Source organism: Oncorhynchus clarkii, chromosome 9 (assembly GCF_045791955.1).
Source record: "Oncorhynchus clarkii lewisi isolate Uvic-CL-2024 chromosome 9, UVic_Ocla_1.0, whole genome shotgun sequence".
Classification (NCBI taxonomy): Eukaryota; Metazoa; Chordata; class Actinopteri; order Salmoniformes; family Salmonidae; genus Oncorhynchus; species Oncorhynchus clarkii.
In genome coordinates, this window is record NC_092155.1 from 17,828,901 (window position 1) to 17,847,251 (window position 18,351).

Here is an 18,351-nt window from a genome sequence, read left to right on the forward strand (position 1 = left end):
GTGTGTGTACATGCGTGTGTGAGAGAGAGCGAGTGAGAATTGAAATGAAATTGAATTTCATTGAGACAGAGGGAGAAAGAGAGAGAGAGAGAGAGAGAGAGAGAGAGAGAGAATAACACTGGCCTATATCATTGACTTTACCATGGCATTAAATCTACACTTGGAACATTTTTTACATGATATCAGCACAGACTTTTGATTTAATTTATCAGTGAAGTTAAGGTAATCATGAAGATTATTTCACAGAACAATGAGACAGATATTTCACTGGATGTATAAATATGAAGCCTCCGCTTGGAGTTTCCACTCATTAGCAAATAAGGTAGTGAGAGGAATCCCACTGGTGCAGTGGGAGAAGATGGAACGAGATCGATTTTGGCCTACATGCTACTAATATTGTCATCGATGAAACATTTGATCTCAATACAGTTTTTTTCTGTTCCCAAAACTAGAATCTGTTATGAACAGAGTGGACTACGTTTTGTAGACTTTAGACTTTGCCAAAGTTTTTAAAAATGGTGTTGTTTAGGAGCGCAAAGTAGGCGTTCCCTAACGGAAATATGCAGATGTTGGCTATAACGGGCCAATAGGATCTCGCTAGCTCGTGTTTGACTCTGTCCACCTCCTTGCTTGTTCTGCCCACTATGACTCATCTGTTCCCATTGGAAACAACAGACGGTGGTCTATCTTCATTTAGTTATACAATCTTTGATTATACATTAATTCAGACGTCACATCCAGCAAGTAGAGAAGGCGGGGGAAATGTGGTTTTGGAGAAAGAGATGGCGGAAGCTGATGTGGATCTTGAATCAGGGAGTAGCGTACAGTGCTGAGAATGTTCCTTATCTTGTAGCACTATGGGTTATTAATGAGGAGAAGCGGATCGGATTACCAATCTTGAAGAACCCATTTGAGATATCCAAATTGGTGGAGAAAGTGCTGGGTAAATTGAAGGCTGTGAGAATTACGAGAGGCATGTTTGTTTAGATTTAATGTATTTCTGAGGATCAGAAAGAACGTAGTCTTACCCGAATTGAAAAGTTTGACGTGTCTTCGGAACACGGCCCCGTTAAGGGGATAATACCTGGCGTCTCGTGGGAAGTCTGTTACAGAGTTGAAAAATATTCCTGGAGTGATTGAAGCACGTCGGATGAATCGTGTGTGTGGGTGAGTGTGTGTGTGTGTGTGTGTGTGTGTGTGTGGGGGGGGGGGCTCGTAAAGTCTCTGTATTTTTTTTATATGGAGTCTCTTCCCTACTCAAGTGCAGTTGGGGTATTTAAACTACAGGGCCGAGCATTTACCCCAAGACCAATGCAGTGTGATCACTGTAAAGCTTTTGAACATGTTTCAATCAAGTGTTTGCAGAAAGGGAGATGTTACATTTTCATCACTTCTAAAACAATTTCCACATGTTGCAATTGTAGTGGGAACCATGAAGCTTCTTTTGAATGCCCGACCAGGGTAGAAGAGAATTTGGCCAAAATGCGGGTTTCCCAAAGCATTTCATATGCAGCGGCTGTTAAGTGTTCGAATGGTACTCCTAAAGACTCCATGGTGTCATGGTGGTGGATAGGCCTTTGCTGCAGGGGTTGCCTTTCACCAACAGGACCTATATGTTAAGAAGGTGGACTGTGTGGCCTTCATAGCTATGGTGATTAATGGCACTACCAAGGTGGAGAGGAAATTCCAGAAAATAGATATCATTGTGGATGCGGCAGAGCGGTTCCCGGGACTGAACTGAAAGACTTCTCGGCGGAGGAGTTGCATGGAGTATTGTCACCAGCCATATCACCCTCTCAGGTCCTAGAGTCTGAGAAGGGAAATATGGAGATTTGAAAGAAGGAAGTGGGAGTTTTAGGGCTCTATTTCACTTTCTTAGAGGAACAGGACTAATGAGGACAATTTAATGTAGTTAGGCCGTGACTGGCCTTACACTCCCAGTACAGTAGGTGGCGATGTATGCACCTTGAAAGTTGGATGCGATCCGCCAACCCAATCCTGAAGAAGAGAAAGCAGGAGAACCCAGCGTGTTTTTATGCCTAAAATTAACAAACTCTTATGACCAAAGTCAGTGTAATAGATACAGAATAGCAACCTCGAGCGTTGCATGTTTTCTTTTTGTATTGCTAGATAATCACTTGTTATTGTAACCTTGTCGTTAACTTATCCAGCAATCTCAGAAGATACGCTTTGTTAGCCTAGCTAGCTACAAAGTTGTCTACAAAGTTGGCTTGGGAAGTGAGCTAAAGCTAGCTAGCCATTCTAAGTATAAAAATCGACCTAAATTCGGACGGGACAATATGGCAACTAAGAAGCCATCTGAAATGGGTAATTACTTTAGTCTTTGGTTTCCAACAGTTTTCTCTTTGCACTTACAGCTCGTGAGCTAACACTAGGAGTAGCAATCATTAACTGCAAAGAAGCAGTAGGAAGCTATTGCCGGTTAGCCAGACCTAAACAAACAACCTGATGGTTGCCCCTAGCTAGCTATATCAGTACAGTAGCCAAATAGTCTCCTAAAACAAGACGGATAGTCACAATGTTAGTAAAAGCAAAGTGACATTGACAGTTTCCTAACAGTTTTGCAGCCAGTCAATACATGCGGGTGTCTTTATCAACCATTATATAATAAGGGCTTATAGAAAATGGCTGCTTACAACTACTTGAATTTGAAGTGAAGTAGTAAGATTAATTACACCCTAACTATCTTAAAGGGATAGTTCACCCAAATTACAAAAAATACCCAATGGTTACTTCCCCTTTAAAACAGCACCGTTACTATGGTTACTCCATGGATTTTCAGTATGAGGGAATCCACCCTAAAAAAGACGCAATAGTCTCTAAAATCCAGAATGTTGAATAAAATGATATTTACACTTACTTTACCGGTTGTACATGCTGGTGCTTTTGGCGGTAGGAGGTGGAGATAGGGTATCCACAGGAAAGTGTTGTTTACTTGACTTTTTTGCGGTGCCGATAGTCATGGGTCCAATATTAGCTTTTTTTTTGTGCATCATGTCCAAATCATCCAAGATTATCTAAAATTGATTGTGAAGCTCAACAAAGTCACTTATATGATTTAAACATGACGCTCAAAAAAGGCTAACAGCCAGTCACTCTTCTAGTACTGAGCGATTAACCGAAATGTATATTTTTTGTTTTTTAAACATCTAATTGACTGACTTCAGTTCAATTATTATAATTGTTTTTTCTTTTTCTGTGAGCTCAATGTGCACATTGCAGTTTCTGTAGAGATAAATCAGATCAAGCCTGAACTATGCGATGTAGTGGGGAGTTGTAGTTCCCAACTGGCCAATATTCTACATAATTTAATGCAGAAAATGTGGTCATTAACTACAATGACACAATCCCTTGCACGCCTACTCCGGTATGTTTCTCTTTTATGCCTGCTACGTTAGGTTAGTGTGGGGCAGAGAAGAGACAGAATGTGCGATCGAGAGGAATAAGAGAGCAGTTGCTTCGAGGTATCTTTACCTGGAAATGCATGATCTTGGCCTTATTTACTTTGAAGAACTACTAAAATAGTGATTTTTGTCAGACTGCATAGGCAGCAGCTCTATAGAGATGACGGCCACCCTCGAAGCAGCGTTACCCATGCAGAGCAAGGGGAATAACAACTCCAAGTCTCAGAGCGAGTGACGTTTGAAATGCTATTAGCGCGCACCCCGCTAACTAGCTAGCCATTTCACATTGGTTACACCAGCCTAATCTCGGGAGTTGATAGGCTTGAAGTCATAAACAGCTGCTGGCAAACGCACGAAAGTGCTGTTTGAATGAATGCTTACGAGCCTGCTGCTGCCTACCATCACTCAGTCAGACTGCTCTATCAAATCATAGGCTTAGTTATAACATGATAACACACAGAAGGTCATTAATATGGTTGAATCCGGAAACCATCATCTCGAAAACAAGACGTTTATTCTTTCAGTGAAATACGGAACCGTTCCGTATTTTATCTAACAGGTGACAACCATAAGTCTAAATATTCCTGTTACATTGTACAACCTTCAATGTTATGTCATAATTACGTAAAGTTCTGGCAAATTAGGCAGCCCAAACTGTTGCATACACACTGACTCTGCGTTCAATGAACTCAATTTCACCTGGTTAATATTGCCTGCTAATCTGGATTGATTTTGGCTAAATATGCAGGTTTAAAAATATATACTTCTGTGTATTGATTTTAAGAAAGGCATTGATGTTTATGGTTAGGTACACGTTGGAGCAACGATACGCACCGCATCGATTATGTGCAATGCAGGACACGCTAGATAAACTAGTAATATCATCAAGCATGTGTAGTTAACTAGTGATTATGATTGATTTGATTGTTTTTTTATAAGATAAGTTTAATGCTAGCTAGCAACTTACCTTGGCTTACTGCATTCGCTTAACAGGCAGTCTCCTCGTGGAGTGCAATGTAATCAGGTGGTTAGAGCATTGGACTAGTTAACTGTAAGGTTGCAAGATTGAATCCCCCGAGCTGACAAGGTAAAAATCTGTCCTTCTGCCCCTGAACGAGGCAGTTAACCCACCGTTCCTAGGCCGTCATTGAAAATAAGAATGTGTTCTTAACTAACTTGCCTAGTTAAATAAAGATTAAATAAAGGTGTACATTTTTTATTTTTTTAATATGGTGTCCAAAAATACCGATTTCCGATTGTTTTGAAAACTTGAAATCGGCCCTAATTAATCGGCCATTCTGATTAATCGGTCGACCTCTATAATATATACAACACCTGAAATAAGAATGAATAAGTGATAGGCAGTAATGGGATGTCACTACCGTCATGGGACTTTAATTTAAAGATTATTTTATCAAACCAACTGACCTCAAAAGGCACTATTTGCTCCGCGTTACTCTCCCCTCTCTATCCCCTCAGACATCTTCCTTTCCTTCTCCCCCCTACCCCTCCTGGCCCCTCCCATCCGGCTGGTTTCTGCTGCCATGTGGAAGGTGATGAAGCAACGCGATGTAATGCATTATGGGACGCTGGAGGAGTTTGTGACATCCTGCTGTGAGACTGTCCCTGGCCTGCTCACATCTAGACACCAGGCCAAGCTGGCTCTGGGGCTGAGATCACGGGTGTGTGTGTGGAGGATGATATTGTTGACCCATGGCCATAAGTCTTTAGACAGTTCTGTTGTAGTAAAAATGGGTTGCATTCATTTGGCACCAAATGGTTGAAAACCTGAACTTGTCCAATAAGAAAAGCTCAATTTTGTTTTCCGTTGCGACTTAATGAATATCACCCTGTATGTGCTTCCACTGTCAGACTGTTCAGTCCTTAATTATCATGTCTCTGGCCATTTGTAGCTGATCTTAGAGCTGTGCAATGGCTCAGACCCACCAGATCCAACGGTTATCCTTACCCAGCTGGAAAGGATCCGTGCCCCCAACCCGTCCTCTGCCCTGGTGAGTGACAGTCAGTTCTCTGTACTGCAAGATGGGTGTGGTATTTGAATGGTCTTTCATCACTTCACTGCTTTGTACCCTAGGAATGATTTTGTGAGAAATACAGTATGTTTGCTGTAAGTGATGTCTCTGCATGCCTATGTTGCAGAAAAAGGATGTGAAGATTGAAACAGCAGTGACCAACCTCCGGGACCTGGTTGAAAGCTTTCTGAAAGACCCCACAGAGAGAGAACTATTCTACAAGGTCAGACTGGCTTTGTTTTGTTTGACTCAGCAGCTTTTCGGGGCGGCAGGTAGCCTAGCTGTTAGAGAGGCAAGCCAGCAACAGGAGGGCTGTCCTGTCGAATCCCGGGGCCAACCGAAAATATCAGTCATGAAGTGAGCTGGCCAACCGGAGGGTTACTGGTATCAAATCCTAGATTGCATTGTCTACTGTTGTGCCCTTGAGCAAGCCACTTAACCCCCCACAACAACAGCTCCCCGGGCACCCAGTGTGGCAGCCCCCCACACCTCTCCCCCCAAAACACTATGTATGTGTGTCTTTTAGGGGGGTTGGGTTAAAACAGGAAGTAATATTTTGGTTGGACCTTGTGCGTAATTGAAAAATAAAGTTATCTTAATTAGAGACAGTCACTGTAGCCTCATACTACCATCCTGGTCTCGCAAGTTTACATTCTGTTTCGCTATGGTCGTATGAGGCTACATCCACTGAGGAAATCTCAAATTCTCTGTCCCCCTCTCGTCTACCCCATACAGGTGGAGTTTCCGTCAGAGTATGGGCCTCAGTTTGACCAGGAGCTGGAGAAACTGCTGTGGGAGTTCCTGCTCCGACTGGACCAGCTTCTCCCAGTGCCCAACCTGGCTCAGACGGTGTCGTGGCTCACTGCTGCCCCTCCTGTCCTGGAGGAGTGTGCGCAGGCTGCCTCCCAACCCCAGCTCCTGAGGACCCTGCTCCAGCACCAGATCTGCCTGGGACACCTGGATTCTGCAGGTGGGTCTACATAGGGCGCATTCCAAGCCGACTACATTGCAGTCGCGAGCCAGATTTCACAACGCCTGGGATAGATTTTTAACATATCGACTAACCTCATCTCTTTTGTTACCTCCTATCAGCTTCTCTCTCTCCGTGTATGGGCGACTACCTCCTCTCGTCACTCTCTCTCCCTCCCTCTGGAAGAGTGCAGCAAATCGTCAAATCAAGGTCTAAGCCTGCCTTGGTTTCCACCCCAAGCCCTCTGTCTTTAACCCCATTAACCGATTACAGACAAACAAACTTGTCATTGCCCGTCGCACCTGTGATTGGCGGGATTTGCAACGAAGACCTTCCAGTCATGGCTTCAGCCAATAAGAGGGCAATAACTTTCCAGGAAGACGTTGTTATCCAATCGGTTTCAAGAGATGTGGAGGAGGACGCTGAGTCAACGGAGAGGTCCAAATATACATGCGTCAAAAGCAGAGAAGAGGAATCCGAAGAGGACGAGGAGATCATGGTCATGAGAAGAGGGAGGAAGAAGAGGAGTGTGAGAGACAGAGGGAGTGAAAGAGTGCTCAGGAGAGGGCGTGGGGGGGAGTTTGTTAGAGATGGAAAGGAGGATATGACGAGCGGTAGAGATGGAGAGACTGAGAGAGACCTTCTTAGGGACTGTTTGGTCCAGTTGGGGATCGCAAACCTCAAGGTTCCGGAAGACCATCGCCTCTATTCTTACATCACAGCCTGTCTGCTCAACAAACCCAGGGTGCTCATCCCCCGACTGACTTCAACAGACATCCCTGCTCTTTTGAAGTCACAACCTCCTTCCTGCAGCAACGGGACACCAACAGCAGGGGAAGGGAGCTCTCTATGGGGACAGAGGCCCAAGTTGCCGGCGATAACGGCATGTCAGCTTCCTTCGACCTGGCAACGGAAGTTGAGTGACAGGTCATTGACCCTAGATATGGGGCTTCCAGCATCAGCTGACAAAGAGTAAGAGAAATACAGGTGCTGATTTAAACAACCAAGGATACTTTCCTATACTAGCCTGGTTGCCAGATCTGGCTGTGCTTTCTTTTGTAAAATGATGTTGTTCATTCATCGTTCCATACGTTCATCATCTCATACATGTAAGTGGAATGATGGCACACAACTGTAATTGTTTAAATCAGCAACAGATCGAGCAATCAGGCTAGTCAAATACCCACTAGTACTACAGTTTTTTAGTTTTTAAATTGCTTTTATGCTATTTTCACAAGTATGTGGTGAATTTTCGAAAGGCTTCGTACAAAACTTCGAACTGGTAACACTTGTAACGCAGAAAGTCTCATATTCAAAACTTCATTCTACGTTCATTTTGAAGAAAACTTTCACCACACAAGGTGATACACCTTGAATTTCTCTCCCCCACCTCATCCCATTTTTCCCTTGACATGGCGGAGACTCTCACTTGAACCTTTTAATCTTGGTTTTGGCCCACCAGCTTCAAACAGCTGTAAAAAAATAAATATATGTATATATATATATATATATATATATATGTTTTGTTATTGAAAATGTCAGTGATTTAGATGGTACAATGATTCCCTAAACTATTCGGTGCTTGTTTTCTCACATAAACTGGAATTGAGCAAACCAGGAAATTACAGAGCGATTTCTACTTTGGGATTTTGACCAGATTTCCACTATATAACAGCCACAAAGTCAAAACGGCTTTCCCATTTTGATAACAGATGCTGCTTTGGGAGAAATCAAAAGGCGAATATCACAGCCAATCACAACACTGGCGGGTAAGTAGTACTGAGAAACACTGTCATTCCACCATTACTGCAGATATATTATGGACTCCAAAATATACATTTATTGTGAAGTACCATGAACATTGCCAAAACGCAACACTATGATCTCTTGTTAATTGAGTTATTTTAACTACCAGTTAATCCAATATCAAAAACTGCAAGACACATGTTTCAAAATTGACCTTTGAATGTAATATGCTACAAGTGTGATTGAAGATGTCTTTCACGACCGTTGATGAAAAAAAACGGATGTATTGTTCAGATCTCATTACAACATAGGTGTACAACAGTGCTAGTGTCAACAAAATGCATGTTGTGCTTTACTGGCTTAAAGTAGAGGAGCGATTTTCTGCACCATTTCTCATTTTGTTAGAAATATTAACGTGTTGAACTCCAAACTGTCTATTCAATCAACTAACATACAGCTCTGACAAACATTTATATTCCACAAGACATTCAACCAGAGCTCTCTTCACTGTCCCTAAAGTCAAAACGAACTCAAAGCAATGCCCAGTAGTACTGTATATAGAGCCATGATAGCATGGAACTCCCTGCCATCTCTAATCACTCAAGCAAGCTGCAAAATTTGCTTTAAAAAAAAAGAATAAAACTGCACACTGCCTCTGACCTAAATAGCTGGTAGCATCTCCCTTCCGAGCACCTCTGGTGCTTGGGGTAAAGATAAGATGTGTCCTTGGCATTAGGATATCGGGACCTGCTTAGAGAAAGCAATGGTAAAGCAAAGCCTCAGTAGAGTAAGGACTGCAGTTTCCTCTATTGCCGCAGGGTCGGTATAGGGACCTGTTCTGTTTACTCGTTTATATAAATAATATTGGTCTATGTATTAAACCCCTGTCATATTCATACAGTTCATACGGTTATGTATGCCATTGCACTGACTTGTATCAAGCTATGATAGAGCTGCATTCTGATTTTGTTGCATTACAGAAAGCCCTTGTTGATTTAAAACTTGGACTTAATGCGGGCCAAACGAAATCTGTTCTTTAATTCACTGATACATTTCTGATGGTCTACATATTCACTCTTTGGATGGCTCGTATCATCAAGTGGGTTCCCGCCTATAAATATCTGAGCGTCTGGATTGATAAATATCTGAGCGTCTGGATTGATAAATATCTGAGCGTCTGGATTGATAAATATCTGAGCGTCTGGATTGATAAATATCTGAGCGTCTGGGTTGATAAATATCTTTAACGTTTAAAAATAAAAAAACGTATAGATGCGCTACACAAAGAGCTAAGATTTAAAGGGGCTTCTTTTTAGAAATAGATTGTGCCTCTCCATGAACGGCAGGAAGCATATTGTACAGTCTCTGCCAGTTCTTGACTACGGTGACACCATTTACCAGAATGCAGCAGCCACTATTAAACCATCGAATGCAGTCTACCACAGCGCCCTTCGCTTTATTACAGATGAGGGTTTTTTAATACTCATCACTGCATCCTGTATCAGAAGGTCGGCAGGACCTTGGTTGGTTAATTCTTTGAGGTCTCACTTGTCTCTTGTATTTTACCAAATTTTTCTCCAAATTTCAATTCTGTTCACGATCCGGTTGTGTGAGAGCCTGGGATCGATAGGGCAGTTTAAAACTAAGTGTGCAATTGCTTTAATGAGCTATTATAACTTGTTAAAATAGCCTGATGTGTTGTTTTGATTACATTTTTGTCCCCAGGGCACGGTGGCTGAGGTGAAAGCCTCAGTGGGAGCCAAGGACCTTAGGTGAAACTCCCATCTGGTTCAGTTTATATGAGCAGGAGCCTGGCGGCTCCATCTGATTCACAGGGATCTTGTTCATTTCATGAGCAGGTCCAAGGCCTTGTAAATACCTCAGATAACCCTTCATGGGTGATAGACTGTAACACGTTACACTGTACCTCAACCCTTCATGGGCGGTACACTGTACCTCAGATAACCCTTCATGGGCGGTACACTGTACCTCAGATAACCCTTCATGGGCGGTACACTGTACTTCAGATAACCCTTCATGGGCGGTAGACTGTACCTCAGATAACCCTTCATGGGCGGTACACTGTACCTCAGATAACCCTTCATGGGCGGTAGACTGTACCTCAGATAACCCTTCATGGGCGGTAGACTGTACCTCAGATAACCCTTCATGGGCGGTACGCTGTACCTCAGATAACCCTTCATGGGCGGTACGCTGTACCTCAGATAACCCTTCATGGGCGGTACGCTGTACCTCAGATAACCCTTCATGGGCGGTAGACTAACCAGGCTCAAGGAATGTAGCTCATTCTGAGCAGGGGTGACGGAAGCGAAGTGAAGCCTGTATGTCTGTTTAGTTCATTTTATTTTCTGGGGTGAAGGACAATAGGTGGAGCCCTGTATGAACGGACATACGTGTAACTGTCTTGGAATGTTTCATTTGACCTAATGGTAACTAACAAAAGGCCTACAAGTTTAAGAGATTACATGTTACCATAAGAAACCCATTGCGGGTGGTAACTGTAAAACGTCTATACTTTACCCCAGCATACCCATTACTTTAGGTTTTCATTGACATCACAGTGAATATCCTCATTGGGCATACCTTAGGTATTCATTAACATTACAGTAAATGTCCCCATTGGTCATACTTTAGGTTCTTATTGACATCACAGTAACTGTCCTCATTGTTCATGCACCTGGGGATAAACCTTTTGATATGGTGAATCCAAGCCTGACATTCTGTAGGTCTGGATTAATGTCATTGCACACCTCATCCATGGCCTGAAGGATGGTGGCACGCTCATGGGGATGTGTTCCTAATGTGTACAAAATGTTACAAACACCTATTTTCATGATCGTCATACCAGGTGAATCCAGGTGAAGCTTTGATCCCCTTTTGATGTCAATTCAATCAGTGTAGATGAAGGGGAGAAGGCAGGTTAAAGACGCATTTTTAAGCCTTGAGACAATTGAGCCATGGATTGTGTATGTGTGCCATTCAGAAAATGTGTAGGTGCTTTTGAACAGGGTATGGTAGTAGGTGCCAGGTGCTCTTGTGTCAAGAACTGCAACGCTGCTGGGTTTTTCACACTGAACAGTTTTCCATGTGTATCAGGAACGCTTGTGACACCTTGTAGTCCACGCCCTGACAAACTGAAGCTGGTCTGAGGGCAGTAAGGGGTGCAACTCAATATTGGGAAGGTGTTCCTAATGTTTTGTACACTCAGTTTCTTCTTCACAAACATATCTTTTCATGTAGTTCTCAATCTGTAGTAGACAAACCTGTAGGTTTACCAAACGGTTAAGTAATTATCAATTAAGAGCAGTCTGATTAAGAGTAAGAGTAAAATGTATTTTAACAAAAGAGAATCATATTAAAAGTAGTGTGGACATTGTGAAAGGCAATTGCTTTATATAAGCATATATTGCAATGTGGAACATGTATTTCTAGCTGAAACAGTGCATGGTAAAATAGTGACCTATAATTGTGTGTTGTACTTAAGGCAATTGAAAATGTGCTTAGAGATTTGAAAACTGCCGTTTTGATCTGTTGAGGTTTGTACTAAGTTGTGATCACAAACTTGTGAAAATTGCACCGAAGCGACTGGGGGGGGGGGGGGGGGAATAATCAAAAAATACAGTGTCATCACATTGATATTGTAAATGTCCAGTATTAGCAGAAGTGTAGGACTTTTACTCCACTGTTTACACCTCCAGGAACTGTGCATTGATTTCTGCATGTACTCTCAATTCTATGGTTAAGTGAGTACGTTATTTCAGTGCAGTTATCGTTGCCTAGCCATTACAGTGTTATTCCAAGCCTTACGTTTCTCCCATCTCGTTTCCATCTAGAAATGTTAACTTCTCCAGTAACCGGTGACACAGGATGTCATTGGATATTCAGAGGATGAAGCGACAAAGAGTTTCAACGGCAGTGTAAGTAGAGCCTTGGGAAGCAACTTTTATTAACCTTGCTTGCCCTCGTGCGTCTATGGTTCCTGAAACCACTGCAGTCTAATGTGCTCTCTGTCTCCCCCAGTTGTTTGTGAAGCCCTACTACAGGTCCAAGCACGACACAAGTGCCCAACCCTCGGGGAGTTCTTTAAGCCCGGCATGGCCCGACACCACCTGCTGTCTCACGGCAACGGACACAGATGACACTCAATAATACACAGGTCTACGGCAAAATCATTTCTCCTGGTCCCAGATCTGTTTGTGCTGTTATGCCAAATTATATGGTTTGTTTATTAGACATGGCAAAATCATTTCACCATCCACTGTAAGAAAATATTTAATAGTGACTGACTAGCAGAGTTTTACGATTCTTTGTATCTGAATCACTTTGGAATAAGCATTTTAAAAAACCTGCGTGACTTTTATTGTGAAGTCAAAAGGATTGACCTGTCACCAAAACTGCACTACCTGTGTGCTGTAATACTTGTCAGTTCAATTGGCCAACACATTTTCTTTTAGGGGTAATAGGAATATCTTGACATATTGATAACTGAGGAAAAAACTTGCACAAATTGAGAAGAGTTTTGCTAATTAGTTTGACTTATATATAATTATAGTTCAATTGTCCTTTTCTAATAACCAGATGCAGGATCTTCAAAAAGCAAATAATGAATCAAAGAGAAATGTATGCATCTGCCAAATAAGTTATTTTTCACACATCCAATGTCTTAGTGTGAAAAACTACAATTTAATTGTGTATAGTATAATAAATGTTGTATTTACTAGTTCCTGTATCTATATTTATGAAGTCCAATAATCAAACACGTATGACAGCGTTAACTCTTGTTTATTAAGGCAATGTAGTTATAGTTCCTAAGGGCTTGATGGTGGGACAGAGCGAAAACAGACATTTGGACCCTGCTTGTGAGCTCAAATGCTTTAGAGTGCTGTGACAGTCTTTTGAAGTGTAGTAATAATACATTGTGTTCATTTGTTATTAACCCAATACACTGTATAGAGCCCACTGAAAAGCATACCGAGAATGTCAGTAATAATCTCAGCAGTGGTGTCAACACTGTCCACTTCCTGCCTTAGTGTCCTCATGTCACTACAGTCTTAGAGGATTCCATTTCTCTGCAATGTAGAATAAATCTACCTGTCTTACAGTCCATTCTTACATTACAAGCATGGTTTCATTTTGAGCGTCACAGTCAGTCAGCGTGGCCAGATTCTATTGACACTTTACAGCCCGACTAGTCTCACAACCTGCAGCTCATCCCTCCAGTCACAGTGATGGTCTCTCCAGTGATGTAGGACGCGTCCTTAGAGCACAGGAAAGCGATCACTCCACCGATCTCCTCTGGCTCCCCAACCCTGGGAGAATAATAAACAAGTAACAAATCAAACAGACCACCACGGTGAACATGCATAAAGACAGCCAAATACAGATATGACGTCAACAACACTGCAACATGTCTTTCAATGTTACACAAGCAAATTCTACCAATTCAGTCACAATGGGTCAGACACTTTTGTGGACACACTACATAAAAACAATAACACTTGAGGGTAAGAATGTACACTGAACTAAACGATGTACCCTAAGAATGAAGTTGAAGGCAACCTTTTAATGCTAAGCTGCTTCTTGAGCTCGTCCAGAACGTCTTCGTCGTGCCACAACTGCGAGAGAATAAGAACACCGCATGATCAAAAACTCCTATTTGTGTGAATGATAGGAAAACAACAGCCAAACCAGTGATAGAAATAGAGGGTAAGCAAAGATGAAAAGAGTAAACCGGTGAAGATGACGATAGAAAGGGAGGGGATCCTCACTGCTTGGCTGAAGCGGGTCTTGATGATGCCGGGGGCCACACAGTTGACACGGATGTGGCTCTGGGCCAGTTCAGGGGCCAAGGCTCTGGTTAGGCCTAATAGGGCCGTCTTACTCACACTGTAAGGACCCAGGGCCTGGGGGGAATCAAAGGTCAAGTTGAAAAAATATTTCTTCATACTAATGTAAATTAACACTACACACAACAAATTCTGAGATGATCGACCGAGAGCCATTCAGAGGGAAAATCAGAGGAGCTTACCTGCATAGGCTGGTAGCCAGCGACAGAGGACACAAACACAACACTCCCGCCCCTGGGGAACACATACATTGTAATTGGTATAGTTCACATAACACCTTCCTACTTCATTATTTACATCTCACTCTCTCACCCCCTTTTCTCCATGTGAGGCACCACCAGTTGGGTCATAAGAAAGGCTGCCTTAACATTCACATCCAGGATCTGCATGGAAGTGAAAAGTAGAGCATTAGATCATGTAAACAAAGCAACTATGTTAAACCAACCAATGAATACCTAAGCATCTATGTGAATGTGTGAAACCTTTATTTAACTTGGCAAGTCAGCAAGTCAGTCAAGTCAGAACAAATTCTTATTTACAATGACGGCCTACACCGGGCCAAACCTGGACGACGCTAGGCCAATTGTGCGCCGTCCTATGGGACTCCCAATCACAGCCGGATGTGATGCAGTCTGTATTCGGACCAGGTACTGCAGTGACGTCTCTTGCACTGAGATGCAGTGTCTTAGACCGCTGTGCCACTCGGGAGGCCCAACTAATGAATAGTTGGTTAAACCAACTAATGAATACTTAAGCATCTATGTTAAACCAACTAATGAATACTTAAGCATTTACAGTTGAAGTCAGATGTTTACATACACCTCAGCCAAATACATTTGAACTCAGTTTTTCACAATTCCTGACATTTAATCCTAGTAAGAATTCCCTGTCTTAGGCCAGTTACGATCACAACTTTATTGTAATAACGTAGAGTGATTTATTTCAGCTTTTATTTCTTTCATCTCATTCCCAGTGGGTCAGAAGTTTTTACATACACTCAATTAGTACTCGGTAGCATTGCCTTTAAAATGTTTAACTTGGGTCAAACGTTTCAGGTAGCCTTCCACAAGCTTCCCATAATAAGTTGGGTGAATTTTGGCCCATTCCTCCTGACAGAGCTGGTGTAACTGAGTCGGGTTTGTAGGCCTCCTTGTTTGCACACGCTTTTTCAGTTCTGCACACAAATTTTCTATAGGATTGAGGTCAGGGCTTTGTGATGGCCACTGCAATATCTTGACTTTGTTGTCCTTAAGCCATTTTGCCACGACTTTGGAAGTATGCTTGGGGTCACTGTCCATTTGGAAAACAAATTTGAGACCAAGCTTTAACTTCCTGACTGATGTCTTGAGATGTTGCTTCAATATATCCACACAATTTCCCCTTCCTCATGATGCCATCAATTTTGTGAAGTGCACCAGTCCCTCCTGCAACAAAGCACCCCCACAACATGATGCTGCCACCCCCATGCTTCACGGTTGGGATGGTGTTCTTCGGCTTGCAAGCCTCACCCTTTTTTCCTCCAAACATAACGATGGTCATTATGACCAAACAGTTTTATTTTGGTTTCATCAGACCAGAGGACATTTCTCCAAAAAGTATGATCTTTGTCCCCATGTGCAGTTGCAAACTGTAGTCTGGCTTTTTTTATGGCAGTTTTGGAGCAGTGGCTTCTTCCTTGCTGAGCGGCCTTTCAGGTTATGTCGATATAGGACTTGTTTTACTGTGGATATAGATACTTTTGTACCTGTTTCCTCCATCTTCACTAGGTCTTTTGCTGTTGTTCTGTGATTGATTTACACTTTTTGCACCAAAGTACGTTCATCTCTAGGAGACAGAACGTGTCTCCTTCCTGAGCTGTATGATGGCTGTGTGGTCCCATGGTGTTTATACTTGCGTACTATTGTTTGTACAGATGAACGTGGTACCTTCAGGCGTTTGGAAATTGCTCCCAAAGATGAACCAGACTTGTGGAGGTCTACAATTTTTTTTCTGAGGTCTTGGCTAATTTCTTTTGATTTTCCCATGATGTTAAGCAAAGAGGCACTGAGTTTGAAGGTAGGCCTTGAAATACATCCACAGGTACACCTCCAATTGACTCAAATGATGTCAATTAGCCTATCAGAAGCTTCTAAAGACCTGACATTTTCTGGAATTTTCCAAGCTGTTTAAATGCACAGTCAACTTCTGACCCACTGGAATTGTGATACAGTGAATTATAAGTGAAATAATCTGTCTGTTAACAATTATTGGAAAAATTACTTGTGTCATGCACAAAGCAGATGTCCTAACCAACTTCCCAAAACTATAGTTTGTTAACAAGACATTTTTGGAATGGTTGAAAACGAGTTTTAAATGACTCCAACCTAAGTGTATGTAAACTTCCGACTTCAACCGTATGTTAAACCAACCAATGAATACTTATCACATAGTTATTACACAACTTACTGAATACTTCAAATAACTTGTTACATTAAACTAAGGGAAATGCGGCACTGTTAGACATGTAACATATTTCATTGCATCAAGGCTTCAGTATATGGGGCAGATTTTCGGTCCAGTTGCTTTTCAAAACATTTGTAAGATGCTTGGACGCATAACGCACCTTATCCCAGACTGCTGCTGTGGAGTCCATGATGTTTCCAAAGAAAGGGTTGACTGCTGCGTTCGAGACCAGGATGTCTATACCTCCACAATGTTCCACTGTCTAAACAGAATGGAAAATAATAACACTGACATTCTGTAAGGGCATGTGACTGATGGCTGTGCCTGTGACCCTGTGTCAAGAAGTGGGAACTACAGTATCGATGATGTACTGGAATGTCACTGTGCTGAAGTTGAGTGTGATGGTGGTCACAATTTGAAGGTGTATAATTTCAATACGATATTGTCGCGTGATGATCAACTGATGTCTACTCTGTGTGCACCTTCTAGAATAGGAGCAAAATGTATTGGCTTTTTCTTTACCACGTTAACCAGTCTTTCTCTGTCTTCACTTTTCCCAACGTTGCAAGTCGTTCCGGTCACTTGTATCTTCTCACTCTGCAGTAGTGCCACGGCCTTGTCCACGTTGGACTGACGTCTGCTGCTCACCACAACGTGAGCCCCTCTCTGACCGAGAGCCTGAGCTGCAGCCAGACCAATTCTGAAAGAGAAGAAGTAGAAGAAGACACAGTCAGTAGGAGAAGGATGATATATAGGGCCTAGAGCTTTCCCTGACTGTGTGGTCTGACCAGGAAAAACTCTGGCCCCTATTCCATAGACACTTGTTATGGCTTATAGGCTGACTTGGTGCCCATAGTTTTTCCAGGTCAGGCTAAGCGGTCTGGAAAAACTCATCATAGGACCATAGAGCAGGTGGGCAATTCACTATAAACTAATTTAATACATCCCCAGCAAAACAGTAGGCACAGTTATTCCTTACCCATCAGTTGAGGCAGTCACTATGGCGACCTTCCCTGCAAGACTGCTTTGAGACCCAGCAAGACTGCCCCCAGACATCTTTCTTGTTTGACCTGCGACAGGATTGGTCAAAAGGCTCCTGCTAACGAAACCCCTCAGCATTACCTGGAAAGAGAGAAGATTTCTCAGTGCACACACATACAGTAGACACACAAATGCAGGTGCCAACCCACAAGTGACCCTTTCAAAACATTATGCCTTAGTTACTAGGTCCCTTAGTTATTACATTGCTTTATCCACGATGTGCCTCCTTATTGTGGCTATCAGTGTCTAGACCTCGGTTATGAAGAGCAGAAATTAGGTGATGGTTGAATTGTGCAAGAATACAAGTGTTATGTTTAATTCAAAATACAATGATATGACCTTACCTTTGACTTTCTGATCAATAACGGCTACATGTAACACCAATAATCAAGGTTTGGCGTACTGTTGGTTTACAAATTGTAAGTTCAAAGTACCTCTGTTCAAAGTCCTTTACGTCCAGTGACAGAAGACAGGAATAAAAACACGAGTTTAAAGACGACGTTTCCGGTACTTCTCCAAAGTAAAAGTCCTATCCTGGGTGTACTGCTTTATTTACAACTGCGTCTATTGACATTGCGCCTTTACTCTCGTCTATACGGCAGCCTGTGCTCCATTCAAACAGAATCCAAAAACCCGCAGCAAAGCAAATAGCACATAACAATTTATTGCGTTTACCATCTACTTAAATTAAACGTAATTAGTTGGTTACAGCATCTCTCCTTGCCAGATAAAAATGGCCCAGATTGAACTATCTGTGTATGTAAAAGCACCAGAGTCTCCCGAGTGAAATGCTGAAGGCGGAGCTGTAATCTTCGGTTTCTCCATCC

General features: G+C 42.4%; 2 protein-coding genes across 4 annotated transcripts; one reads left to right on the plus strand and one right to left on the minus strand.

Annotated features, from left to right (window-relative positions):
- Positions 1–65: 65 nt before the first annotated feature.
- Positions 66–13,312, plus strand: LOC139416015 (uncharacterized). Of its 2 annotated transcripts, none has more exons than XM_071164247.1 (9): positions 66–943; positions 4,905–5,107; positions 5,339–5,437; positions 5,586–5,681; positions 6,194–6,428; positions 6,551–7,400; positions 8,141–8,197; positions 12,029–12,112; positions 12,216–13,312. In XM_071164247.1, exons 1-8 carry the CDS (start codon positions 763–765, stop codon positions 12,054–12,056), a joined length of 1,749 nt encoding a protein of 582 aa, XP_071020348.1. In that variant the 5' UTR covers positions 66–762; the 3' UTR covers positions 12,057–12,112; positions 12,216–13,312. The 2 variants fall into 2 exon arrangements, with proteins under 2 accessions (XP_071020348.1, XP_071020349.1); XM_071164248.1 differs by lacking the exon at positions 66–943 and adding an exon at positions 1,976–2,328.
- On the minus strand, positions 12,959–18,061 carry LOC139416016 (dehydrogenase/reductase SDR family member 4-like). Of its 2 annotated transcripts, none has more exons than XM_071164249.1 (9): positions 17,869–18,061; positions 17,463–17,605; positions 17,006–17,183; positions 16,644–16,745; positions 14,354–14,424; positions 14,224–14,275; positions 13,964–14,098; positions 13,755–13,810; positions 12,959–13,504 (listed from the first exon to the last, which is right to left on the minus strand). In XM_071164249.1, the coding sequence occupies exons 2-9, from the start codon at positions 17,600–17,602 to the stop codon at positions 13,390–13,392; spliced, it is 849 nt and encodes a 282-aa protein (XP_071020350.1). In that variant the 5' UTR covers positions 17,603–17,605; positions 17,869–18,061; the 3' UTR covers positions 12,959–13,389. The 2 variants fall into 2 exon arrangements, with proteins under 2 accessions (XP_071020350.1, XP_071020351.1); XM_071164250.1 differs by having other exon boundaries at positions 13,731–13,810; positions 17,869–18,009.
- Positions 18,062–18,351: the final 290 nt, after the last annotated feature.

Excerpts from the sequence above, each read along its gene's own strand:
- LOC139416015 (XM_071164247.1), top strand. The coding sequence starts at position 763 with ATGTGGTTTTGGAGAAAGAGATGGCGGAAGCTGATGTGGATCTTGAAT. Across the intron at positions 944-4,904 it reads ATTGGTGGAGAAAGTGCTGG|ACATCTTCCTTTCCTTCTCC; the intron begins GTAAATTGAAGG and ends CTATCCCCTCAG. Across the intron at positions 5,438-5,585 it reads CCAACCCGTCCTCTGCCCTG|AAAAAGGATGTGAAGATTGA; the intron begins GTGAGTGACAGT and ends CCTATGTTGCAG.
- LOC139416016 (XM_071164250.1), bottom strand. The coding sequence starts at position 17,602 with ATGCTGAGGGGTTTCGTTAGCAGGAGCCTTTTGACCAATCCTGTCGCA. Across the intron at positions 14,276-14,353 it reads CCTCACATGGAGAAAAGGGG|GGGCGGGAGTGTTGTGTTTG; the intron begins GTGAGAGAGTGA and ends TGTGTTCCCCAG. Across the intron at positions 13,505-13,730 it reads CCTTCAACTTCATTCTTAGG|GGTTGGGGAGCCAGAGGAGA; the intron begins GTACATCGTTTA and ends TTATTCTCCCAG.